The 27330-nt window shown below is 40.7% G+C and overlaps 1 protein-coding gene across 2 annotated transcripts in view; it reads right to left on the bottom strand.

Moving 5' to 3' along the window:
• PHLPP1 (PH domain and leucine rich repeat protein phosphatase 1) overlaps window positions 1-27330 on the bottom strand; it is a 144062-nt gene that overhangs the window by 6417 nt on the left and 110315 nt on the right. For both annotated transcript variants that reach the window (XM_065830890.2, XM_071804521.1), the window contains exons 8-15: window positions 26305-26365; window positions 24420-24515; window positions 20453-20608; window positions 11360-11560; window positions 10193-10355; window positions 5648-5778; window positions 2001-2105; window positions 910-1104 (exon numbers count right to left, since the gene is read on the bottom strand). In XM_065830890.2, coding sequence (XP_065686962.1) covers window positions 910-1104; window positions 2001-2105; window positions 5648-5778; window positions 10193-10355; window positions 11360-11560; window positions 20453-20608; window positions 24420-24515; window positions 26305-26365 — 1108 coding nt within the window. The remainder of the gene's footprint in view (window positions 1-909; window positions 1105-2000; window positions 2106-5647; window positions 5779-10192; window positions 10356-11359; window positions 11561-20452; window positions 20609-24419; window positions 24516-26304; window positions 26366-27330) is intronic.

Here is a 27330-nt window from a genome sequence, read left to right as displayed (position 1 = left end):
CTACCGGCCTGAGGCACTGTTATAAGCAATTATGGGAAGGAAGAATTTTCTCTCTTGCATTTGCAAGGCTCAATACCATCCTACTGCTTCTGTATCCTTCCCAATACCAGAACCTGAGTGTTTTTCCTTTCCAAAGGATACTTTTAACTTGATCTATTCCCTCAGTCTCTAAGCTGCTTATTTGCTTTCTCTTTTGTTTCCCTGACCTCTTCATTCTCCTTTGCTCAGTTCCCTTCGTACTCCTCCTTTGTGCTGTGTCTCTCCAGGCACAGTTTCTCCTTCTGTCAAGAACAGCACGCATGCAGGTTTCCAAACCACTACACAGAGCTACTATTACACTCACAGCTATCGTGTCACATTCTCTTTGGATGGGTCCTGCTCAAATAATATTAAAAGGCCAAAGGGATGACATGAGATAGAAGTTTCTAAGGAGCCAGACTACATATTTTAAATATTTGTGTAGCCTTAAGTAACCTGAATTGGTACAGAGAAACAGAAAAGATCAGCCCAGACTTCGCAGCCAGTATTAGTAAGGAAGTTTAAAAGATGATCAACAGATTCATACCACTGACTTGGTTACAGCCAATTATGAATTTTCAGACTTAAGATACCAGAAATTAGTAAACCTCCACCCACCACTTGGTCATCAGCACTTAGTAACTCTGCAGGTGGGGTGTTTCTTTTTCATTTGGGTAGGGAAGTGTTGGGGTTTTTCTCCCCACACTTGAAAGGAACAGAGGGCAATATTCACTAAACAAGCAATAAAAGAAAACATCGTAGCCAGATACCATGGCTTTTCCCCCCCTCACATTTTTTTGAAGCAGGAAAAGAGCAGACATCTGACCTGAAAGTGAACAACTGCCCAATGAGCATACACAAGGTAAAAAAGGCTTCAGATCCATGACACACCTCTGCATTACGATGAAAGTGTTGATCATGTATTCCTCCTCATTTTTTGTCTTCTGCAGTTCTTCTGCTAAGATGTCGCTCATTGTGCACTGCAACAGATACGGCACCTCCACGTTGCGGTCACCATCAAAAACACCATAAAGTGCCTCCCGGTTGTCGCAGAAGTTGTTGGCTGAGAGTGCTGCCACACAGAGCCTAGGGAAAAAACAAAGCAGGAGAACATCAAGGTTGTTACCCACTACTGGTTTCTCATCTTGTCATTCTGACCGGAGAGATGCAGCCTGGCCTGAGAGCTATTTCTAACCTTTTCTGTTCACAAGCATTTCAGGACTGCTTTCTGAGCTATGGAGAAAAGTCAGGCTCACCAAAAGCTCTAACATGTGGAAAGAACTATACTGGAAGATTCTCCCTCCTTTTCAGCATGTCAACACGTGCCTTATTTGTAGAAATAGGGGGAAAAATATCTCTGAAAAAACATCAGTTTAAACTGCATTTGCTCCTCCAAAAGCCACCCTTGTGATTTAACATGCAGATGACCAGGCTGTAGGAAAGGCTTGCTGGCACTTGCTACGGAAACCTAGGTAGCAGAAGATTTCTAAAAAGGTATTTAAGGAACAAAGAAAGATTCATCACATTGCCAGCAACACAGAGACTAGCAGACTATTGGTACACTATTTGTCAAGTGCTGCCTTAGTCACAGCAGCTCTGCACACTATGAATATTCAGAGTTTTGGCCATTCTGCCTCTTCCTTTAGTATCTCTGATTTGCTTGGTAAACATCCTTTGGTTGAAGATAAAGAAGCTTTACAAAGAGGAAAATGCTTTTAAGCACTCAGATCTTTTGCAAGTACTGGAGTCTTGCATAGACAAAATGTGTCGGTTACACTTGTATCTTAGCAACTTCCCTAACAAAACCCAAAGCTGAGAGCCAGGCAGCGGCCTGGTGTACAAATATAGAGACACGGCATGGCCTCTGCCTTTGTGAGGCCCAAAACGTCCCCAAAACTTTCACTGAAAGGACTTCTTTGTATCAGCATAGAGGTGCTCTGCTGCTGGGATGCTCGTATGACAAAAACCACGCCAGGTCGTACTTGTTCTTCACACCCGACGCTTCTGTGTAACCGTGACTCCACACCGCCGGCGCTCCCGAAGCATCGCTGGACGAAGTCTGGTCGATCTTGAAGCAACGGATATTGCTGCAAGGAGAAAGGAAAGGGGAAGATGCGATGGATTGAAATCCTGACATGATCCAGCTTAAAATGTATGTACAGCCACTTTTCTTCGCCGCTCCCAGTTCTTACTAATATACTTAATAGAATAAAACGAAGGAGGACGTCCAAAACGGTAGCTTTTATGTGTCTGTACACAAAGAATAAAAAAGCAGTAAATAACTGAGCCTCTATGAGGGCGTCAGCTGCACTGTTTTGCTCAGCCAGCTTTTCTTTTCCTGCCCTCACCCCTAAGCTATTTGTTTCAACCTGGCCCAGTAGGGATACAAGGTAAATCTGCCCCTAGCTTGATGAAAGCCAGTACAGGAGAGTGATTTTTTTATCTTATACATCTCTCCTACTCATTTCAACAACAAGCCTCTGGGCTCTTTTCACTGTACTCAAATGAAGCCTCTTGTATGACCCACATCACCTCCTAAATGAAAAAAACAACCAGTCTTCAGGAACATGTATTAATAGCTTTCCATGAAAATGCCCACAAACAGAAATCCATTTCCTCCTCATCCTGCAAGTGCCAGCCTGTGGTCCTGCAAATAAGCTCAGCCCTTCTGCCTCCCCAGTTGTACAGTCCAATTTTTACTGACGCCCTTGATTCTCAACCCTCCAATTTACTACCAACATAGCCTTTAGTCTGAACTTCAAATATCTCACGCAGCATAGTACAGACTTAAAAAGGGCCCAGCCCTCTCTGTTTATACTCTTCAGAGCCCTGTTTTGCTGGGGAGAGATGACCTCCCCACAGCTCTCTTCCAAAGGCAGGAAAGTGAGCTCCCCACATGCTGCAGACACTTCAAAGGCACACGAACCTTTCATGAACCAAATGAATCATAAAAGGACACAAGCAGAAAGTTCTAACTGTTCACTCTGAGCATTCATTTTTCTCTATCCAAACTCCCACCTGACCTGAACACACAGAAAAGTCTTTTCAGCATTGCACAGCCTTCCTCAAATAACCCCAAGTACTGTCACATCCAGTTCTATTTATTTTTACGCTAATAGTCAGGATGTACACCAGTGAGGGCAGATAAAAAGCAAACAAATTACATAAATAATGTTAGAACCACCAGTGTTTTAAGCCCTTGGTTTTGCAGCCTTCCATGTGGCAAACAGGAGGCAAACATTTTGCCATGAGTGTTAAGAGAAGATTATCTGACCCCAAAACAAACTGGAAACCTGGATTTCTTCTAAAGTAGCAGGCATTTTAATTCTGTCTCCACTTGCAAACCACTACACACATGAGCAAACACACTTTCTTCACAGCTTGCTCATACAAGGCACTTATTTCCCAGGACAGAGGAGCCTGGATCAAAAGGGTTTTTCTGTTTCTTTCTTTTTTAACCGGGTTGACTGACCCTTGGTTCCTAGGCAAGTCAAGGACCCAGAGCTGTCTCAGGGCTTCCCAGCAGTGAAGAAAGCCACCTCAGTGCGCTGCTTTCAGCTTCCTCAGTGGCACCACTACAAACAGACCATGGGCCCAGAATGGAATGATATCCAGCAGCACATCCTATGCAGGGAAGATGGGCTAAGACTTCCAGTCAGCATGGTTTGTTTCCCCTCTAATTTAAAATGACTGTTACAACTGACCTAGATGCACTTCCCTAAAACAATCAAAGCAGCACCATCCTTTTTTTCATTGTAATTGCTACTGAAAATTCTTACATCCAATGGAACACTTGGCAACATCCTCCCAAGCATGCAAGCCTCCTTTAAGATCCCATACATATTAAAAAAGCAAGCATGCATGACAGGACTCTTCTTCTCACCAGTACTAAGAATACATATTAACCTACTACCTGCTTCAATCCTGCCAGGACACAGATGGAGAGCTGCCTTTCACATGCAGAAGGAAGATATAAAAAGTACCAAGTGCACAAGTATTTTTGCACTTGCCACAAAAAAACCCCACAAACAAGTGAAAGGAGCACCTCCTCCCTCACAGTCAATTATAGCAATATACTGTAGAAGTCAGTGCAGTGTATCAGTACAGGCACCAAGAAGCCCTTCAGTAGGCCTGGACCAATAGTGGCTAATGGATATTAGGGAAGAGAAAAGGCCTGAGGTCTTAAGAATAACTGATTTCAAACCAAAACAAACAAACCAAAACAAACGAAATACACATAACAAGACGAAAAAAGTTTTCTGTGAATTAAAGACAATGCACGTGACAGTGAAGGTATCATGTGTAACTGGGTCACACTACTTACTCTTCTACTACTTAGGACTTAAATTGGTACAATACTGCTATAGGGCATAATTCCTGAATACTGAGGTGGCAAGAGACTGGCTTGCCCATCTTGTTTGCTGGGTTATACACAAGAAAAGTTTATATTTCACTTTCAGTTTTGACACTGTTCAATTAGCTTTGTCATATATATAAATTTCTTTTTGTTTTACCCTATCAATCAGAGCAACATTACACACTGCTTCTTCAGGAAGATTTCCTGTATACAATGAAGCCACCCTTAAAATAGAGGAACGCCCCTGTTTTTTACTGTCTGTTGCAGAGAATGGACTCTTATTTTTATCTGTGAAAACTCATCATTATTCAAATTTCCATTTAAATTTTATAAACTCCACTGATGGAATTTATAAGCAAACTCACACTTTAAGTTTCTCTTGCTTGCGCAACAGCGGAGGTTTACTACTCCAGTGTCTGATCTCAACAATTTAAAAGCAAATAACACTAAAAAACCGCTCAACCCTTAAAAAGTAAATTAACCCTTCTTGGAATCATTCAATATTTAAGGATCAAATAGATGTAGAAGGAAACCTGGAGCTGATGCAGTTCCCTTCAGGACATAAAAGCTCAAGGCAGCATCGCTGTCCACAGATGATCTGGTTTAGTACCAGTTTCCCAACCAACACACTGCAGGAGGCACAAGGCAAATGGTGAATTTTGGTTACGGATGACACTGAAGTCCATAAACAAACAGGTAGACAGGAAGGAAAGGGAGAGTCCCAAAGCATGGGAAGCAGCTTTGCTGCAAGCAGAGTGGGAGATGTGAGTCTTCAGGAGAGGTTAAAATATGATTTAAAAAAATAAATCTATATTATGTAGGACAAAAGCAAGGAGGTATGAAGGTTAACAAGAAATGGTATGTGAAGAGGTAAAAAGCAGCACAACAGCGAAGACAGACCCAAGCAGATGAATGTGAGAAAAAAAATGCACTGACTGGCATCCCAATGGTGGAATAAAATAGGTATTTTGTTTTAAGCTAATGTCAGAAGTAAAATGGACATCAAACTGGCCCAATAGTGGCTATACCAGACCACTAGTCCCCTTCAGGAGTTACAGCTGAAAGAAATTGCACTGAAGTGAGTAAAGTCATGCCCTTTAAAGAAGCATCAATTTCTGACATAGCCCTAAAATCTGTCACTTTCTGATCCACTGCTAACAAGGAGCCACACTCCTTAAAAGAGATTTACACTTCCATGTATTGTGGTGTTGTCATAGCCTGGTGACAGGAGTCGTTCTGCCCCTTCCCCACTTGCTGTGTAAGGTAACTTACTTCAGCAGCTCCAGGGTTTTGTGATCCAAGGCTAATCTGGGATTTCCAGTCAGGTCCAGCTCTTGCAGTTTTGGAGGCAGGTTTTCAGGCAATGTGATTTCACTCAGTTCATTGCAGCTTAGGTCCACACACTGCAAAAGGAAAGCAGCCAAATAAGCAAGAGAATTCAGTTGTCATCCAGTCCATACAAGTTTTGATTAAATATATCAGTGCATGTTTCACAAAGAATAAAAGCTGTGGCTGAGACCTACGACCATTCATTTAAGTGGTTCTTACAAAAGACGTTCATATGGCATTTAGCCATCTTACCAGATGTCTGGGACACCTAGAAATATGTTCCTTCCATTTCCACCTCTTGCCAGGTCTCATCTTGTTATAAAACTAGTAATGTTTGTCTGCTCTTCACAGAGACAAAGATGGCAATTGTACTTTTAAGTATCTAAGTGTTACCAATGAAAACAGCTGCCAGTCTTTTAATACACAAAAGAAACGGAGATACAGTTGGGGTGTCTAAGCCACTGGCCACAGCAGTCCTTCCTTCGAAGTCAGTTTAAACCAGCCAAATATGACCACACTTTCAGGAATTCAAAATATACCGAGGGATATTAAAATAAGCAGGGTTATGAATTCATGTGCAAGGGAGGAGTAGAAGGGGAAAGGAAAAAATATTGGAGCAGTTTTAAACATGGTTTTAATTTGTGTCATCTTAGATGGACTCATTTAAATATGAAGTCAATTAAATGAGTGAAAAAATTAAAGCTTAAATGTTTCAGAAAAAATATGATGCAAAACAGCAGAGAAACTTGCTGGCTATCCACCAGCTAAGCACAAATTAGCTACAACAAGTGCATTAGAATGACAAAATCCACAAACAAATATAATTTAAAGCTGCATATCCAGATGAAAGTCAATACACAGGCAAAAAGATAGCATTTTAGAACAAAACCAACTCTTCAAACCCTACTATAGTACCACCAGTGTAGCATGCATCAAAAATCGCAAAAAAAACTATTGGTAGGACATAGCAGGCTGGTATTTCACAGAGGATAGAAGAACTATTCACATCCTTCAGAAAGACAATTTTCTACTTTCAACCTGCAGAAAGACTTTGAAAACTTAATAAAACAGAAAGTTGAAAGGGGCAGGAGGTGGCTCTTCCTAGCTGTACGTTTTGACCATTATGTAATTTCCATTGGCATAAGTGAGAAGCTTTCATTTTTGTAGGTATATTCAAAGAAATCGGGTCCTGAGGTAGAAAAAGGCATAAGATAACCTAGTAAAATCTGGAAAAGAAAAATCTCCTAACACTTTATTAAATACATGCAATGGAAATAATGAATTTCCAACCCGAATCTTGAGGTTGTCTAATATGGAGGCCTCATTATCTAGTAAGAACAAACCACTGATGTTATCTAAGCCTGATAAGGAAATCAGTGTTTAAATCTGTCATGCAAACAAAATAGTAGACGGCTTAACAGAACAGTTATTCCAGTGAGATTTTTCCCTCTGCGCAATTCCTTGCTGCTTCCAGAGAGCCAGTAATTACTTTGCAGATTAAAGAAGCTGCCAGCAGCCCTTGCTGTGTTCAACACCTCAAGCCCATTACAGATTTGATGGAAGAACATGCTGGAATAAGAAGTACAAAAATCAGTATTTCATTGTTCTCATTAAATGCCCAACACATCAGAGGTAGCAACACTCCACAGCAGATCCCATGGCACCTGGGCACTAGAAAAGGCAGCTTATTTATCAGGTTAGGATTTCTTAGATTTTATTTGTACCATTTGAAGAACAGGCTAAGAGGGACTTTCTGCATACCTGTGTTAAATGTAGTCCTTATTCTGCTCCCCAGAGAAGTAGGAAAGGAATAGGAAAGCACATATTTCCTAACTGATCACAATTTCCTCATGTGTTACTTTAATGCAAGCTGGTTTAGCCCCACCCATGCAGGACCAGAAGAACAACTCCTACAACTACACACAGGATTTTGTACTGGACGGGCCAGCTGGAAGACAAGGTTTAATATCCAGCTTTTCTTTACACTGAATTTACGGCTTTGTAACTGTTCTGTCCAAGGTTGGAAGGGACTTGAGTTATCAGTTGTGACTGAAGGTGGGCATACCGACACCGACTTATTTAACTGTGAGAAAGCTACCAAAGATGGAGAGTTTCATCTTTAAGATGCTACTGCTACTAGATCTTCTCTTATTTAAGATGTCAAGGTAACAGTCCTGTGAAAGATAAGCTTGACCAAAAGCTCCAACAAGAAACCTCTGTATCACCCTCCCCACAGCAGCCCAGCAAGCCAACCACAAAAGAGAAGCAACTTGTCAGTCAACAAAAACTGGATGATAAAGTAAAGCCAAGTCCCAGCTGGGAAAAGCAAGCCTGGGTCCCTGAGCTCTGCTCAAGCAGCAAGGAGTACTCAACTGTTTGACTGTGAAAAACCACCAAGACACTGGATAACAAAAAGGTGCCCTTTTTTATTTTGTAAGGCAAGGAAATCGAAGTCAAACAGCAGCTGTGAAGAAGTGTCTGCTGGGCCACTGGCTCAGGTGCACGTGCTTCCAGCTGCTTGGCCATTCACAGAAGATATTTCAGTGTGGCCAGATGAACCTAGCTCTGACAGTATAAATAACTGTCATAAAATACAATTAAAAAAACCCTAAAAAATATATTGTATAAGATACCTCAGAGACATCCACTGGGCTCTTTAACACAGAGGACAACACATAACTTTGGTAGCTTTGACTACAGTGTGCTAAAAAGGCTTAGAGACAATTATATCACTAAAATGACCTTGGTTTTGGAAATCCTGGAGTCACTGCAAATGTAAAAACACCATCATTTATAGTAGTTTTACTTCTGAAATGAATTCAGACAACATAGTAAGTGCTGCTACTACCTGTTCCAGCATCACTGACTTCAAAATCATAACTTGTCAGCCTCTCGGGCTAATTCAATACCAAAGCAAAACCAGCCGACCTAGAGAAATCACCAAGAGGCCAGGAGAACCCCTATGCCCAACAAGACACCTTCCCATCTGGCAACTATATGAACTCATCTCACCTAAGCCAAACCTGGGCTTGAGCACTGACCAGGGACTGTCTTTCCACAGAGGTGCAGTCCTAGAGCACTGTGCCCTCTTATGTGAAGTCACACACACTACCCCTGCAGTCCCAAACCAGTTAGTGACATCCAGGCCTCTTTTCTTCTACCAAAGAGAACTAACCATACAGAACCAGCAGGAAGAAACTGTTACAGTATTTCTGTTACGCATTGTGGCAAAGTAGCACTTTGAACACTGATGCTTTTATAAAACGTTCAGCTTTCCCAAAACACACAAACAAAATGAAAAAGTTAATTGTTTTTTATATCAACGTGTTTACAATATCCCTTTTTTTTTTTTTTGTTAACACCACCTTCATACTTTTAAACAAATGTTTACTGCACAGAGCCTCGCTTTCCCACCCCAATTCTTCCTCTAAGAAAAAAAGGCTTTGCTCTGATTGATTCTAAATGGCCCTCTGCTTCCTCTGGCCATTGTTCCAAAGAGGGAGGAGTATTCAAAAACCCACAAGTTTGTTTGAGATTTCCTGGCTAAAACCACAAAGCTCATCTTTACACGCACTCGCTGTCCAACAAAATTATTGCTCCTGCTGGTCTGCCTGACCCCAGACACTGAGACACACAGGACAGTCTGGGAACTCAGCCTTTCGACTTTACAGAGCGACCACAGGATGCTTAAGTTGTTGTGAGCCTGTGAATAGGTAATCGGTTCTCAGCCTCGGAGAATTCTCTGCTGTATCACAAGATTTGCATGCTGTGAGTTAACCCAGCTCTGGTCAGCAGAAACAGCACGCAGTGCGATATATTCTGCACTATAGACAGGTGGGAAGCAGGAGCTCGACTCACAGAAGGTAAGCAGTAGTGTTCTTCAGCGTGGTCAACCAAGGAATGCGTCCCACAAAAAGAAGTGTCAGAAAAAGTACAGAATTACTTCTGGAAACATGTACAAGAGACGGATTAAGCATTCCTTCGGTTGTGCAAAATATGACTGCAATTAGGAAAATTAAAGTAGCTTGCTTAAATACTCAAATCCTACACTCCTGGAATTTCTCTCTGTCCCCAAGGCCTATCCTGTTTTGCAGCTTCAGCGGTTTTACATGTGTTCTAAACAAAGTCCATTCCTACACAATCAACCAACTGCCGAGGCAGCAAGAGTTAATTACGCATAGCTCTTGCCAAATGTTTAAGTTGTATTGTAACAGACTGTCACAGGAAGACAATTAAGACTTATTTGGCAGAGAAGATAGGATGTGGTGAAGGTGAGCGTAAAATCAGATTTTCAGGCAGCTCTTCCATTCCGCTCTGAGACAGCACAGAGGCAAATATTTTGCATATGACCTCAGAGGAGAAAGCAGCTGTCAGATATCTGCAATTTCTAAGAATATACTATCCTGTAGCAATGAGAGACCTGAGGCAAGAACAGAATTGGTAAAGTTGCATTATACTTGCTTCTTCCAAAGCACATTTGTTCCTTACCTTTATTTCAGAAAGCTGCATGACTTCTGGGAAGACTTCAATACAGTTGGAGTGAGCAATTACAGTATGCATACGTCTGCAGTTCATGATGGTTGTTGGAATGGCTTTCAGTTTGTTCCCACTAATATCAATTTCCTCCAACTCTTCCAGCTTGGCCATTTTGCTATAAAAACAAGAGTTTGAGAATTTTTCTTTTAATAGACACACATATTTGATCTTGAAGTGGTGATAAGAGCAGTGGTTTTCATTATTTTAAGAAAATAAAATTGCAGACTTTGGTACTTGCTCACAGCAGTGCCTGTCACCTCTCTTCACATCAGACACTAACACAGTTGTGGAACAAAATGTGTGCTTCTTCTGTCAATGTTTTGTTAATGCTACTTTTCAAGTGACTTGTTTTTCTTGCATTCCCCCTACTCACCAGCTCACTTACACTCTTTTTCCTTCTTCCTTCCTCTTTCTTTCAACTCTAGCTTCTCACTTCGCCCCGTTTTCCCCTCTACCTTCTGGCGTCCCATTCAGCCCTTCCCTCTAATTCATCTCCCTCCCCCTTGCTGTTGAAGTCCAGCTGCCCAGAACACCACACAAGGACAGGGATCTCTCTCCCTTTACTTATTGGCATCTCTTTCCCAAGGTTGTATCCCATCAGCTTTACAGCACGTCGCACTTCAAAGATTTCTGATTAAAACAGAGTGAACTGAAAGTAGAGAAATTGCTGCCAAGGTACAATCTTCTGGAGTGAGAGGATTTTTCCCTAGTGGTGTTAGTCTGCATGCAGAGGACATTTTCAGACTGCTATGCTCACCAGTCTCCTGTAAGAAGAAACCCACCAGGTGTGAACAGAGTGACCAAGCCAGGGAAAACAGAAGACCTCCTTGCTTGACCTTCAAAAGCACACTGTAGTCGTGCTGCATTAGTCCAGTCAAAAATAATTTCAAGTGCCAGGAAAACACACCAATTAACACGTAGCACTCGCTTGTCTGTGTAGCGCAAGAGAGGGCAGTGACGTGCAAGAGGGCACAGCAGGTGAGTCCACCCACCGCAGTACCACCACATTCAAAATACAGCCTGTGCCACCGCATTTCTGTGCAATTTAGTACTCGCTGTGAAAGCGTTTCATGATGCTCACCCACCACCGGGCCACAGGCAGTGAAACCAGCTACTCACCTCGCAGGGAAGCTCTGTAGGCGATTGTAAGCCATGTGCAAGATTTTCAGGTGTGGATGGCCTGTTAACAAGGGTACGCATTTATCTGTGAGGTTGTTATTGGTCAGATACAACTCCTGCAAGATGCTATGGGTTTCTTCAGAAAGAGTGGCTGGAGGAAGCGTTTCCAGTTTGTTGGCAGAGGCATTCAGAAACCTCAGGCTGCAAAGAGAAGTTGCATAAGGGAGTTCAGTGAAACATCCTGTAGGTTTTGTCTAGAAGTATAAATAAAACCTCTGTTTTTAACAGTTAAGATAGCAAAGGTCAAAAGCAACAAGTTCACAACAACAGACAAAGACCAAAAGTCTAGCATCATAAGAACAACACTTCTGATCACGTTTTTAAATGAACACATTTGTATGAACAAAACATCAGCAAAACGAGTAGATCAAAATGCCTCTATCCCAAGACCTCAGTACCTCCAACATTACTACAGATGAACCTACAAATAAAAGCAGTAACAAACCACATCATTTCCATATTCATTCCACATAAAAATGAATTTTGAATTCATCATCAATGAACCATGAGAGTACAGCTGCTCTTCAAGTGACTAAAAGAAGTCACTGGTTAAAAAGACAGCCATTTTGTCAGTATTTTAAATACTGGCTAGTGTGCAGACAATATGTTGTTTGAATCTGTAGGCTTGAAAGCAACTACAAAATATGAAAAATATGAATATTTGGATAACTAAAGATGCATCAACCACACATACAAAAAAAAAGAACTAAGACTGAGCAGTAATTTGCCTTTTAGATTTTTAAAGAGAGACGGTGCTAACAGTAAATTAAAAAGGTATATACTTGCTTGCTGATGTATGGAGCAAGACAGTTTTAGCTCTATGTGGTTCCTGGGCACCCTTCCCCTACTCCCCAAAGTAGCAGAAGGTCTTGTCAGTATTTTCTGCAGCCCTGTCACAAGCTGCAAAGACTGAAGCAGCACAGAAATGAAGTTATTCACTTGCAAAGGACTTTTTCCAGGATGGCAACAAGATCTGTTGGGGTGCAGGCACTGCCCACTCCTGCCAGTCAAGTTCTGTGGGCAGAGGATTCATGTTTGGTGATCAGAGCAGTGCTGGACAAATACACACTGTAGGCAGCTCGAGGGCTAGAACTCACACAAGCAATTACAAATAAATGGAAAAATAAGGCTATTTTCCTTCAGTTACCACGTCTGGCATGACTATGCCTTTTCAATAGAAGTAAGACCGCTCTCTTCCTTTCTCCTCTTTTCAGAAAAGGCTTCCTTAGAGCCTGCCAGTCTGCAGGGACCACGTTCAAACCAGGCTGCACCGCTCCTACCAACTAACAGAAATGGGCAGCTGCAATGGGCAAGTTGCACTCAAGACACAAGGCTCAGAAACAAGCTGGCTGAAGCCTATAAAGCCGCTGATCAGGACACAAAAGGTAGTTGTGCTCCTGTCATCAATCTTAAGAGAAAGTGATAAAATATTGATAGTTTCTGCCATGCACACAGGAGCCAACACTGACCTTTAAAGTCTATTAATGAATGAAACAGATTTGCAAGAGCTGCAGCTGGTTGGAACTTGCTCAGCAGCAAATAAGGGTCAGACATGCTACAGAGGAGTCACGTGGAATGCCAAAGGATTAAAAAAACCCACTATTTCCATTAGGAGCAAAAATCTCGCAGCACTGCACAGAATCGAAACTAGGTTAGCTGTTTTACAGACAGAGGAGTCCACTTCAGAGAGACACAGTTTAATCCTCAGGTTCATTCATTATTCACAAGGGTGGTAAAACTCCAGAGGAGGAAAGGAGGAGAGGGAAGATTAATACAGAGAAGGAAACAAGCAGCTGAAAGGCGTTTTAAAATTATTTATTTATTCTAAAAAAGATACTGCTCAATCTCACCCTTTAGCTATAAACTAAAAATACATTAAGCTCATTCAAAGCTGGATTATTTAACTGCAGCATACCACATCAACAGTTCCTGCACTTAATTAAACAGCAGCAAGCACACCTATTGCTGAAGTACAGACAACCATGACTTTGGCAGCTTCAATGTAATATGCATGATAGCTTTTTCTCTCCACAAAAAAGGCACTTTGACTAACATTAAAGCCACAATATCTTTTGCACCACTCAGTACAAAACAGATGTCTTCAGCTCAGCCTGAAAGGTGTAAGTAACAAAAAGATTTAAGACTGCTGGGAAAAGTGAAATTTCACAGGAATACAATGGGGACGAGGAGGTGGCAGCAAAATATCCCCCAAGAAAAGGCATGTTCCACTACCCTGAAGAGGAATCTGCATTTTGCTTAAGTTCTTGCAAGTTGCGGCAGAATAACCTGAAGTGTTTCACAGGTACCTTCTTTTAATAACGAAGCAGAGCCAAACAGATAACCTAGAGAGTATCCCATGGGTATGAAGTTCAGAAGAACACAAGTTCGCTCAAATACAGCTAGCCCAAAACACAGGTGCAAACGGTACATTGCTCAGATAAAGTTGAAATTAATACAGGCTACTATACTGAAGTAATTTAAAATTCAAAAGAAAGATGGGTCAAACAAAAGCTCTTTTGCTTTTAATAAAATTCCAACATTGGTGGAATACAACAAGAAATTTCAAGCTGTTCCCTCACTGGTACTAAAAGCGTCCAGAATCTGTGTATTCCTGCCAAAAATAAGTTCTGATTAATATATTTTCCAATGGGAAAAGGAGGGAGGAGACCCGTCATTCTGAACCCCCTTGCCAAGTCTTCCAGAAAGTGGTACAAGAACGCTGGAAATAAATCCAACAAGTCATCCTGACCTACAGTTTAGTGTCTTGATGTGAACAAGGTTTAGGTGGCCAACAAAATCTTGCCAGCAGCCTAGAATGGAAACCCTACGGCATCAGGGCATCTCAGCTACCCCATACATACCAACTCATGGCTGGGTAGCACTCCACATTCAGGTTCAGGATGGTCACATATAGATCTCACTCTGTGGCTGACATCATTAGAATTAAATGAGCTTTTTAGAGAAGAGAGTGCTGCTTATTTACATGTTCCTTTTGAACCAGCTGTTACATTAAAATGGTAAAAACATATTCAAACGATAATTCTTTCAAGATATTTTCTGGATTAAAAAAAAAAAAAGTATACCATTATTTGGGCAGAGAACAGAATGAACCAGCAGACTGCTACTGCCAAAGCTTTGTCAGTTCTGTGCTATAAACTTACGTCCAAAAAACTCCCCAACAAAATCTGCACTTGCCCATCAAGTTTTCCCCTCACACTGATTTAACACAGAAGTCTTCCTCCAGGTTATTTCCACTCCCCTATTTCTTCATCCTCATGCAACATGCCAGCTCCTACCTGAGAAGGCACATCTTACAAATGCCCTCCAGAGGAGTGGAAATTCACTCGGGCACAACTGTTCCCATTTCTTTTGTGCATGGACTTAAACTGATTCATGTTCCTTGAAGATATCCCACTCATATTGCTTATCAGATGGAAGGAGAATGTCAAGTATTAAAACTCAGTCCAAAATTAATTGTTTGCCTTCCCAATTCCACCCACACACTATACCACAAGCTCATGGAGAAAAAAAAAAAGTACAGAATCACTGCAAAAACCTGAATTCAGCAGCTTGCACACATAACAGAGTAGAATATAATAATATAGCAAGGAATGCATGAATTAACAAGTTCTGAAAGAGCGTCAGGCATTAAGAAAGAAACGAAGGTGCTGGCAGGGAGATGCCAAAATTCTTCAGCTTTGACAAGGTGCAAATTCTCCTCTGAGGTACTAATAAAAACATTGATCTCTAGCTGGAATAAGTCACCTTTGGTTTTATGGGGTATTGAAGTACAGTCCCTTGCTGGATTTAACTTCTCCAAGAGACAAAACAGGAAAAAAAAAGACTGTCCCAAAGATTAGGCTAGAATCAAGGACATGGATCTAATTCAACAAAACAGACCTAATATGCAGTCATAAGCATTCCTTATTTAAACCCAGAGGATTCAGATCTCAATTCGAACTTCCAAAAGCGGAAGAAGGAAATCTTCTGTTGAAAACTGCCAAAGGGTTGAAATCTTTTAACATCAAGGCCTATCTCCAGCACACATAAAACTCAATAGAGGACAATTGTGAGAATACAGTGTCTCCCAATTCCTCACCTTTTTTGAGGGAGCTTGGCAAGCCTGGCTTGCTGGTAAGAAACAGCCACCACTGAAAAATGTAAGTCCTCAAAAAAGCTTATGAAATGTTCAACATTAAAAGGAACATCACAGCCAACTGCATCCAATGATGACACGGCAGCAAATCAAAACCACTGTGCTTAGCTTGAAAGTACTGATAAAAGTTGGAAAGCATACTGCAGTTGCAAAAGGAGAATATGCAGAGAAATTAAGATCTCCAGTTTGGCCTGTGCCCCAAGATCTCCATCAGCACAGAGCAATCAAAATACTAAATTTCTTCTTCAGTCCCTTCTGGAGAGACATGCCCTCAATTTCTGACCACCTAATCCTAAAATAATTTATGATTGTGGTAGCAGGTGTGCAAGGAAGAATCCTTTAAGCTAAGTGTGTCAGGGGGGAGGAAAGACAGAGGGAAAAAAGAAAAGAAACAAAACAAACAAAATACAAAAAAAGAAGCAGTTTTGCCAGCCTGTGCAAAAGAGGATATTTCTGCTCCTTCAAAAAAAAAAAAAAAAAAGAATGAAAGGACGGAAACATTCAAGTGAATCCGCTTCCTGTTGAAAGACTGCCAAAAAAGCCACTTAACTAACTGCTGCTGTCTCCTCAGCTCTTACTTTCTAACCTATCTTTAGCTGTTTCATTAAGTGGGATTTCCCCAGTTTCTAGTATATCTGCTTGCAAAGCCTAACCTACCAGCAAAGGAACAAAAATGCAGCTAAGCATTTTTGAAACAAATGTACAAACACTCAAATAGCTCTTTGTATTCATTTGAATTTGTTTCCTCCCTCACTTCTCCATCCACAAAAGGATTGAAAACTCGCATCAAAAAGAAGCAGCCACAGTGGGTAGAAACGGCAAATATCAACCAAGAGCAAGTTCAACTGGGTCACCTTCCAGAACTCCAGCAAAAACCCTCCACCCAAAACAAATTAAATCAAAACAAAACAAATAAATAAACACACAGAAAAATCAAAACATATATGAACAGCTGAGCAAAGCTGAAACAAGAATCATGCAGATGAGAGCCTAGATAAGCTCCGAATAGCTGACACCGGCTTAGCCACCACAGGCGGCTACTACCAAACACCATAAAACAAAGTTCATGGCTTAGGCTGTGCACATCACAGCTACACATCTTTACCACACGACTCCTCTAAATAGTTCGAGGGCTGTTTTAAGGTTTTATGCAAAAAAAAATTCATACCAACTGGAAAGGAAGTTTAGGCGAGAGGCAAACCCTCACTCTTTGCTGTGTCTCAATTTTCAAACCCTCCTGACCACTGCCACTGCTTTTCTACTCCACTGAAGCTCTCAAATGCTTGTCCATCTTATCTGAAGAGCATTTTGTGGGATTGTTTTCATGCCATTAACCAGTAGTTTGCTGCAAGCCGGCCAAGGAAGGCAGCTAAAAAGGCCATACGAGAATCAGACAGAGTGGGAAAGGCATGACAACAGATGAAGCAATGGACAGACATGAAAGGCTGCAGAAATGCAGGTACAGCAAAAAAGGTCCAGGACTCAGCCTGGAGTTTTCCCCATCACTCGTAGCACTTGCACGAATTCTCTGTTCTTGCAGCATCTGGCAATGAGAAATGAAGAGATTATCTGGCTGCCTCTGTGGTGCTCATCTTGCCAAGAAAATCCCCACCCTGCAAGAGGAATCCTTGCTAACATGATCAAGATGTGCATACTTCAAGTACAACAGGCAGAACCAAGTTCTGTCCTGGTCAGAAAAATGTTTCGTAGGCTAGTTCTAGATTTCTCCTCAAATAACAGTTTAAAATAGAAAATTAATTAAAAAGCAGACCAGCAACACATCCCTAAATTATACTCTTCAGTGGAGAATAACACCTCTTCGGTGGGTTTTGAAGGATCGAAGCAGAACATCAATGTTCGTAGATTCTTTTATGAAGAGAACAGAGGTTTTTCAGGGTTTGTTGTTGTTGTTGTTGTTGAAAGTGGCATTCACATTCTCTCTTTGTGCACCAATGCACTGATTTCTCTCCCTTCCTCTAGATGTCAAAGCCCACCAGCACTTGAGCTGAAGTTTGCCCAACGCGCTTCACACCCACTTCGTCAAACATTCAGGATTGAGAAGGAGAAAGCGTTTATAATTCACAGCATGAGACCTGATATCCAGACAAGATATCATCTGTCAGCTGCACAGACCCAAGTACCTTTCCAAAAAAATAATCTTTTTCAAGGCTGCAAAATGTAAGTAATTTTATGGAGAGATAAAGGTTCTGTAAGGTGAAGTGATTTGTCCAACGTTACACACTGGGTAGAGACCATGGCAGACCGCTTGGGAAACCCAGTTCTCTTGGCATGTCTAGCAGTACAGATTGTGTTTCCCAGGGAATGTTTGGAGAAGAGAGCATTTTACCTTTTTCAAACAAACCCCTGAACACTTTTCCCTGGCCCAGACCCACTTCTGTTGACACTTAGCTGCTGACAGAGACAAACATTGGAAAACAAAATAAAAACGGAGATGTTTCCTGTGGGAAATTTCAAATTTAAAACTCGGACGTTGTGCACTAATCTGCTCTGTTGTTTTCCTTCACAGTTATCACTTCTGCAGCAGTCACAGGAGCACCAGCATGGACAAACCATTTGCAAACCACGTCATCTAAACCAGCAAAGGAGTAAGGAACCAGGGGGGAAAACCTCATCCAAGCCAGTTGCTGCTATTACCATCACAAGTGAGGGAGGCTGAAGCAGCGATGAGATGCTAGAATGGGTAAGCTCTGCTCATCTCCTGTGACGGTACATGACTTCGTTAATTTTATACCTGTAGAAAACTTTGAAAATACATGCCCTGTACTGCTCAAAAGCTGCAGAACATCAAAGCTGCAAAGGGGAAAAAATCCCCAAACATGAACCAGCCATTTAATACTGTTATTCAACATAGTTTTTTTAAATTCTACTTCTTCTCAGCACACTTACAGCAAACTTCTGGAAATCTACCCCTAATTCTGGTTTTAGCCTGTACTTGCTCATTTTTATCACAAAAAAATCATAAAAAGCTGCCTACAGTTTTGTAGCTTAGTTTAAAAAGATGAGTTGCAGTACAAAAAAAAAATAATTATTCAGGTTCTCTCTCACTGCCAAAATCACACTGATCTACTTCCTAGACCTACAACCTGGTTTTAATACAAGTTTTAGAAAATTATTTCTCTCTTTGTTTTCAAAGATTTCAGTAGCTTTCTTAAACTTACTTAAAAGTTTCTTACCTTTCTAAATTATTAGATAAGAATTTCAACTTGGGATCTGTAAACAGGATTTTTTTTATTGACCTAATTTTGCAACTTCCTGTTAAAAAGCTTTTTACAAGGTTTCATTTCTGAAATTCATACAATCTCTAACACACAATACTTTAAAAAGTCATCCACCAGACAATAACAACTGCTGGTGTCAAACGTCCTTGTCACATGAACAGGCTATGAATTTCACCACTTTTAAATAGAAATGTGCTAGATAATCAGAATTATTACAGTAGCAACTTTGATAAGTTTCAATGCTTTGGGTGCACTTTTATGTAAAGTCTCAACTGACGCAGTAAATTAACATCTGAATAACTGTGCTGATAATCAAGTTGTTCCAAAGGTGGTACCCTACACAGGCTTGAATGTGGAAAAGTATGCACTAGTGTTGTTAAAACAAACACCAAACAAAACACCAAACCCTACAAAAGCAACAAGAAAAGAATCAAAGTATAAAAATTATTTTAAACGTTCTTGAAAGCAAATCAAGGGCTGATTGATATGTCATACTGGTTTCCAGAAACAAACCTCTGTTGTACTAATGTTTACCTTTTGGAATATAATTTGTAATATAAGTGATAAATGCCTCAGAACATTACTGTTCAAGAGTAAGGAGTAAGACAAGAGTTTATTTAGAAACCACCTCGACCACCAATCTAATTCTCAAACTCCCCAAAACATGAATCCCTGGAAATTTAACCAGAGGTTCCTGACAGAATGGACAAGAGTATAAAAGCAGAGGTTTCGCAATAATGGGTAAGGAGCTGTGACAGTGAGATGACCAAAACTTTTCCTTCTCCATCCCTCAAGAAACCAAGGAGCTATGTGTTCCTTTTGTCATAGCTAGGGTCAGAAATAAAACCCTACAGCCCACAATCTCACTCTCTTAAATTCTGCATGGTTTAGGCCCTCAGAAATCCCATGACTACATGTGGAAGTGCAGAGGTACAAGGAGCACTGACACCAAGGAAAGGAAGCTCATTTACCATCCCCAGACTATGCTACCAATCTCCTGTGTTCCAATCACAGTCATTTTACTGGACATATTCATACGCAGGAAGAAAGACTATGAAGACCCTGAGACTAAAGAAACGGCAGCATAAAAATAAGAATCCATGAGGCAGATCACGTGTTGACATGAGCTAAATTAGTAACAAACACTTGAAAAGCATAAAAAAAAATAAATCACAAAGCAAGGACAGGGGAATAACTGAGTTATTCTGACAGCCTTATGCACAGATTTGGTTTTGTTTGACAGGTATAAATAAGTTCTAGGCTGTGACTGAAGGGGGAAAAAAAAGAAAGCTTTCACACTCCATCAAACAAGCCTAAGAAATATGTATTTAAAGAAACTGCCACTAACCCATCTCAGCATACATAGTAGAAAATAGCATGTGCTTCACTTTACAGCTAGATTTCAAGAAGTAGGTGTTCAGCAGGAGCTTGGTGGGGAAAAAGAAACAACCATATGAAGCAACAAAACCAGAATAAAAAGAATATGCGTTTTGGTGAGTTGCACAGACATCTGTTCTTACCATACAAGGCTTGGCAACTTTCAAATCAGGGAACCTCAGATCACCCTTTCAGCTAGGAAGTAACACGCAAAGCAAGGTTCCTCACACGCGGCTCAAGATTGTATTTCTTTATATTTACCTGTCTGCTTTCAAAAGCAGGTTAGATGGCAGTTCAAGGAGCTGGTTGTGTTGCACGTCCAGGACCTCTACTTGCATTCGCTCGAGCCGATCTGGTAGCCTTCCTAACATGTTATGTCCCACCAGCAGCTTACGCAAGCTACTATTGTAAAACAACCTTAAAGAAATAAAAAACACCAAAAATGAGAAAAATCTAAAGCAAAGAGTTGCTTTGAACATTTAGGTGTGATATCACAGTTCATTGCAAGAAAGTGATTCAGCCAACTGATTAGCAGACACGATATTAATTACGCACAGACTCAAGAATGCCTTCCCACTCTCCACCAACTTCTTAAAAAGGTTGTTCAGAGACAGGGAAGGAGGTTTAAGGATTATTCAGGAGTGAAAGTAGTGAGAAAGGGTTATCTTACGGCACTGCAGAATACATGAATGTACAAGCACGACAGCGAAGGAGGTAATTGCCAACAATGGCTGCAGAAAACTGCACGTGTGGGATCCCCCTGGCTAATGGAAGAACTTCCTTCAGAAGTGTGGGTGAAATCACCAGTCACCCCGCAAGCTTCATAGCGCTTTATTCATCATGTGCTGACTCATAATCCAGCACAATTCTTCCCTCCCCTCATTTTCTTTTTCTGTGAATACCAGACTAACATAAAGCCTCCTTTCCAGTTCTACAGCAAATCAAATCTATCTAATCGGCTTTACTTTCTTGAGCTTTTCCAAGCAATAGGTGACTTGGGGTCCCATCCCCCTACTCCATTTTTGGGTGGCTGTGGGAGAAGAGGGCAACTTAAAGAGACAAGAACAAATAGCTATTTTGATCAAATAGCAAACCTAAAATTTGCAGTATAAACAATGCAATGAGGAGTTTAAAATCTGCACCTAAAGACCTCAAAAATGGAGAAACTCTTGATTTTGAACGGGAACCACTTTTAGCAAAGCAAGAAAAAAGAGCTTGTCTTTCATCTGCCACCTGCCACCTGTCTTACATTGCCACTACTGTATTGTTTAATATGGTGAGCCTGTGCATCATGCTGACCTGCTTCAAAGACTCTCAAATTACTCAGCATTAAAGCAAAAACCTTCTTCTCTTTGTTACAATGACCCAAATACACATAAAGAGTCTCCCCATCCCCTCCCTACAATACATCAGGTCATCGGATTACCGTGCCAAAATAATCAACGAAGTATGCTGAGTATTTTCCCCTTGACAGATACCATCATATTCCATGTCTGCGTGCCAGTGTTAACAGTTATCTCAGTTGGCTGGATTGTCTGTGTTATGACCATGGACACAAGTCAACAGCCAGCTGTATCATTCCAGGAGGCTCAACACAGGGTGAAAAGACTTAACCACAAGCATAACAGAAAGATATATCTATTATGGTTTTGTCATTTAACTATTTTTGTTTCACTCTACTTTTACTTGAAAGTCTCAATTATGGATTTGCCTTTCTGTTCTGATTCCTTTTGTAATCAAGACTAGTCAGTATCATCAACACCAAACATTACAGGAAAAAGAACTGGTTGACAAGATCTCCAAAAGAACTTACCACTTTTGTTTTTTTTCAGATGGGTAGGGGCAGTGCCATTTTAAAATAAAAAAGTTCAAATCATTGCAAAACCCTCAGCAATTAGCTCTTCCATGAAAATACGTTTTATAAATAATTCAGAAGCACTGAGTAAGTCTTTGGGGTTTTTGTCTGTTTTCTCTTATTTTTGAAGTTACACAAGCACCAAAGGAACTGGGCTGCCTGAAGAGAGGTTGAACCACCAGAATTTCAGTAAGGTCCTGATGAGCCTGGGCCACCTAGTTCTCACGCGGGAGGGCGAATAAGGATGCTGGGACTGCTCTTCCCTATGGGCAGCTTTTTCATTTGCCTTACTCCCACTGCAAGTTTTGATGGGATCAAAAATTTGCAAGGACAAGCACACCACTCAGCATCAGCATCTTCCGAGAAAACATCATTTGGTGAAAGCATTCAACTAATTCCTTTAGTAAGCAACTGCTCAAGAGAACACAATGTTAAATACAAATAGATCTTCTAAAATACAAACAAAAAGGAGCAAGAATACCTACAGACATCTGTTTGCTGGTGGCAGTAAGGTAATTTTAGCAACTCTTAATGGAAGCATTTCCACTTTCTTTGAAGAATCTTTGGCATTGTCAGTTTTATGACAATAAGTTTGTCCTGCATAGCTAAGACTAGGTACAATTTTTGTTATTTTTCAGTACTCTTAAAGCAGAAATGGCTGCATTACAGCCCAGCATATATAATTCCCATTTTCTTTAACTGAGACAAATTTTAATACTCATTCCTCTAAATCAACTGCTTCAATTCTTTGTCTTCAAGGATTGTTCTTCTGTTTTGAGGCAAATGCACATAGCATCAACTGTAATTTGTTTAGATTAGGTGCAGCCTTAATTCAGCCTTCCTAGAAACTGCTGGTCAGTCAAGGCTTGAAAATCTGTGTTACAATTGCAAGCATCCTCCTAGGAGAGTCCTGCTCACTCAGTTCACAGGTTTTTAGAGTGCTATTCCTTGTAGAAGGAAAAACACACAGCAGTGCACATGAACATACTTACTGGGCTCTTGTATTTACCTGATACTTAACAGTAGGTCTATATGCCTGAGCCATTTGCATTTGAACCCAGACACAAATTTCCCTAAAGTTTAACAGACCTTCAAAGCCTGTGTTTTGAACTGGGCCCTAAAACTGAGCTGACTTATAAGGAGCTAAGCTATCTAGACACATACCACAAAGACGAACTTTCAAAGATAAGCTGTTTCCTGGGGTTAATGATAAGATGGCAGGGGAGACAAGTGGGATGTTGACTGTACCTAATTTCAGCTAATCATTAATGTCCAAAAGATATCCGGTTTGCCTTGATACTCCTCGTTGTTATGAAGTGCAAATGAAAGGCAAATGAACTTTTGCTCTCCCCACCTTCTGAGTACGTGCATTTTCACTCAGAGTGAAAAAATAGAGGGATTAATAATCTGCATGTCAGTTTGTTAGTTTACTTAGTAAATCACACATTCTTTTCTGCCCACATTTCTGAAAATTATTCTCTTCCCATTTCTGACACTAAAGCTGACAGTTTACACCATATGGCACATTCATCTGACCCTGACAAAACTCTCCTTTTTGGTTTCTGATGCTCTTCTGTGCTATACAGTTCTGTAAGGGAAATACTTAATATCTCATCATATACTAGCTGTCTACAATCTTCAATGGCTCTGCACATCCCCACGCAATTTCACCCTTTGTGCCTAGTATGCTCCCCTTCTTTCACAAAATCTCTTTTAAAGCGTGCAGAGCAGTCAAGGGCAACAGCTCTCTTCCAGTGAAGTCAGGGATCAGCACCTGACCAGTATACTCACTTGAACAGTCCTCTCTAGAAAAAAAAAAACCACTAAGAGCCATTCATTATTTAAACTCAACTCCTATCTTCCTTCCTGTTCACTTGCTTTCCTATCCTTTCCATTTGTATTTATCAATTTTAAGTTTAGAGTCCTTTGTAGTGAAGGCGATTGCTCTACTTGCACGAGTTTGCTTGCTTGATGAGGTTTTACCTTTTCCTCTCAACCCTTTCTCACTCAAACAGGGTTGTGAACTGGAGTCTCCAGGCACCACTGAAACTAAGTTACAAGAAATTCTGGATCTCCATACTGTAATGCAAAGTTATGGTTGTAAACATTTAATATTCAGTATCAAAAATGAAGGGCTTTTCTGCCTGAGCAGCCACATGAACAGCTTCAAAACTTCCACCTGGAGTTCAAAGGTATTGCTTTCTCTGCATGAAAGTAAAAGAAGAAAGGCTGGGTGGAAGCTTGAGGCATGATGACACCCCACAAGGTAAAAAAATCAAACAAAAGATAAAACAGGCCTGACAGTCACTGGAAGAAGCTAAACACTGAATCAGCAATTATTTCCACATTGTGCAACTAGTCTGAAAGACTCACTGGGCAGGCAGCTCACGTATCTGATTGTGGCCAACATCCAACACTTCCAGCTTCCTGCTGTCACACACCCACTCAGGAAGGTTTTCCAGGTGATTCCTATGAACAAAGAACACAAAGAGGTATAATGAAACAATTATCAAGATGTAAAGGTTATTAAGAATACAGCCTCAAGAGAGATACAGATACGTGCAGTAAATAAATCTGCCATATGATATGTTTTGTATGAGACTATCACCTCTCCTCTAAGGGCACTAGTAGTGCAGTAAGGTTCTCAGTAGGGGGGACAAGACAGCTAACAGCATTATTATCTTCCTAGATGTACAGCCACTAAGAAAATGGAAAAAGCTGCTTCCAATTATTGGGAAAATTTTAAGAGTATAAGAGCATTGAGAATGAAGAAGTCTCTCTATGGAGAAATTTGTGAGATATTCCTCAGAAAAATATTCACACCCTACACAGTTGAAACACACCTCTTGATCTTCCATAAATTCAATCCTAAAATGCAGTCTACCAGTCTTCAGCTATCTCACTGAAAAGTGGAATTTTTGTGTGTGTATCTTTAAAGCCAAGCATTTAGCTTTTCTTGTGTTTGTCTTCACAGAAAATAAACCTTCTAAAAATTAATTTCTTACAGTTAAGTTTTTTTCCAAATATTGCACTGAAAACATGCAGCAAGGCACAGCGAGGCACCCATGTATCCTACCTTAAAGATAAAAATTAGCCGCACAAAATACATGGAGGACACCCTGTGCATGTGCATTGATGTATCCACTACTTCCCAGACTTGAAGTTCAGGAGTAGGACCTTACACAGCATGAACACTGATTTATGTTCATGTACTTGTATCCTATAGTTTATTCATGCAATAGCCTTTAATCAAAATACGTGACAGCAAACCAAGCCCTCCTATCACCAGACAGCTTCCTTTCCCATCTCAAACAGATTTCCCAAGTTCCAAGCGAGCTAAGAAGCTGAAGACACCCTAACCTTGTTACAATGCCATCACTGAACTGAAGCACAAAAAGGGTTTTGTGATCAAAATCATGCATTTTGCAACCAATTTCATTTACAGCTAAATGGAGAACATAGATTTACAAAGAACGCTTTTCAATAAATCACACTTATTTAGTCACACCCGTGTGCTACATTTAGGTGGACAATGTAACTCGTGGCTGATGAAACTTCTGTGACTACTGGCCTAGGTTAACTCACTCATTGCTACGATCACTCTCAACAGCTTAAGAGTGCTTTAAGCAGGCTTTTTAATGAATGAAATTATCACCCCAACATGCAGATGAGTAATTCCTTAAATAAGCCCATGTATAAAGTGTTTTCCTGATTGAGTCCTTAAGTTGTGAAACAAACTAAAACACCCCCTTTTCCATTTCTTCCCTTATCCCACCTCACAGATTAATGTGAGATTTACAGATGCATTCAAATGGCAATTGCAGACATTCCAGCAGCAGCCATGGCCATGGAGAACAACCAGGAGCTGCAGGACTGATGAGTAAACTATCAAACTGTCACCTACGCTGGGCCTGTGACACAGACAGATGCAGCCAGAAAGAAACATGCCTCATATTGGTGCACACTTGAATCACCATGTTACATCTCTATAAGACAGGGAATCTTTAAGTCAGGGAAACTCTAACTATAAAGGCACATTCTGCTTTTAGTACTAAAAAAAATTAAAAAGTTAATTTATAAAAAGGAAACAGGGAAGCAGAAAAAAGCCCACCCTCTAACTCTGAGAATCAGTCTTCTCACATCTCAAGGTCCAATTCCTGCCCCTAATCCCTGTCAGTAAAACACCAGGGAATGTCATTTTTCCATAAACCTCACTGATGCATATGCCACAAGCCCAAGAAAAAAAAAATACTCTTACCTAGAAATATCCATATAAGCCAGGCAATTAGGAACTGGATACACATCAAGGTGAACAAGTTCTAGAGGCAAAAATAAAAACAAAGTGATGATAAAGATTTGCACCTAAATGATCGATCCATAAGAGTTAAACAACTAACACTCAGAGATTTCAGAACAAGTCGGTGACCTAAAAGCCTTCTGAGGATCTCTGTAAACTGAATTTTATTTCTTTATTATTATGTCTGAGTACATTTGCTATATCAGGTTGTACTTGCTATGACAAATGCTGCATAACTGATCAGAGAGGAAAAACTGGAGGATTTTAAAAGTTTCATGGCAAATTCTCATGTTTTCATTTTTGTTGCAGAGCTGTAACTTCCCCTCTGCCACCCTCTGCCCAGAATAGTCAGGCATAAACCTGCTCTACTTTTTTTTTTCCACTGGTCACTAATAGAACAGGGTCCTCCAGGTCATGACAAGACCATGAGTATTTTTCAACACATTACATGAGCCTTCACATCCCTGTGGGGTTCCTGGTCGCAGGCAGTCTTACAGACCAGACCTTCGATAGCATCTCAACTGCTGTTAGTGACGTTGTATTTTGAGTGTTTCCATAATATTTCATATCCTAAGATTTTTAGGTAGTTACTACTTAGCACTAAGGCTGAAATGAAACCAGTAGACATCTATTTGAGCCTACAGAAAAATCCACTAAACTGAGAATGTAACAAGCATCATGGTTCCTTTGGAAGATGAGACTAAAAGGAGGCAGCTGAAGGTGCAAAGAGAGGACAGCCAGGAGGAGCAGCAAGACCAAATAGGCAGCTGATTGCAAGATAGGGGTTGACTTGGGTTCTCAGCTCACATTGCACAGCACATGCTCAGAATGTTAACTTTTCTCAGCTACAAAGATCCTGGCATGAATAGTTAATGAAGGCACAGGCTTGGCTATCATTAAGATGACAGCCTTTTAAAGGCAGTGCAGACTGTTCAGCAAATTCACAGCTCTTTGAGTCTGCATTTTGTTTATGCCATACCATACTAC

The sequence above is a fragment of the Patagioenas fasciata genome, chromosome 2, assembly GCF_037038585.1.
Source record: "Patagioenas fasciata isolate bPatFas1 chromosome 2, bPatFas1.hap1, whole genome shotgun sequence".
In the NCBI taxonomy this organism is placed as follows: Eukaryota; Metazoa; Chordata; class Aves; order Columbiformes; family Columbidae; genus Patagioenas; species Patagioenas fasciata.
Note: the sequence above shows the minus strand (reverse complement) of the source record. Positions and strands in the feature narration are given on the sequence as shown.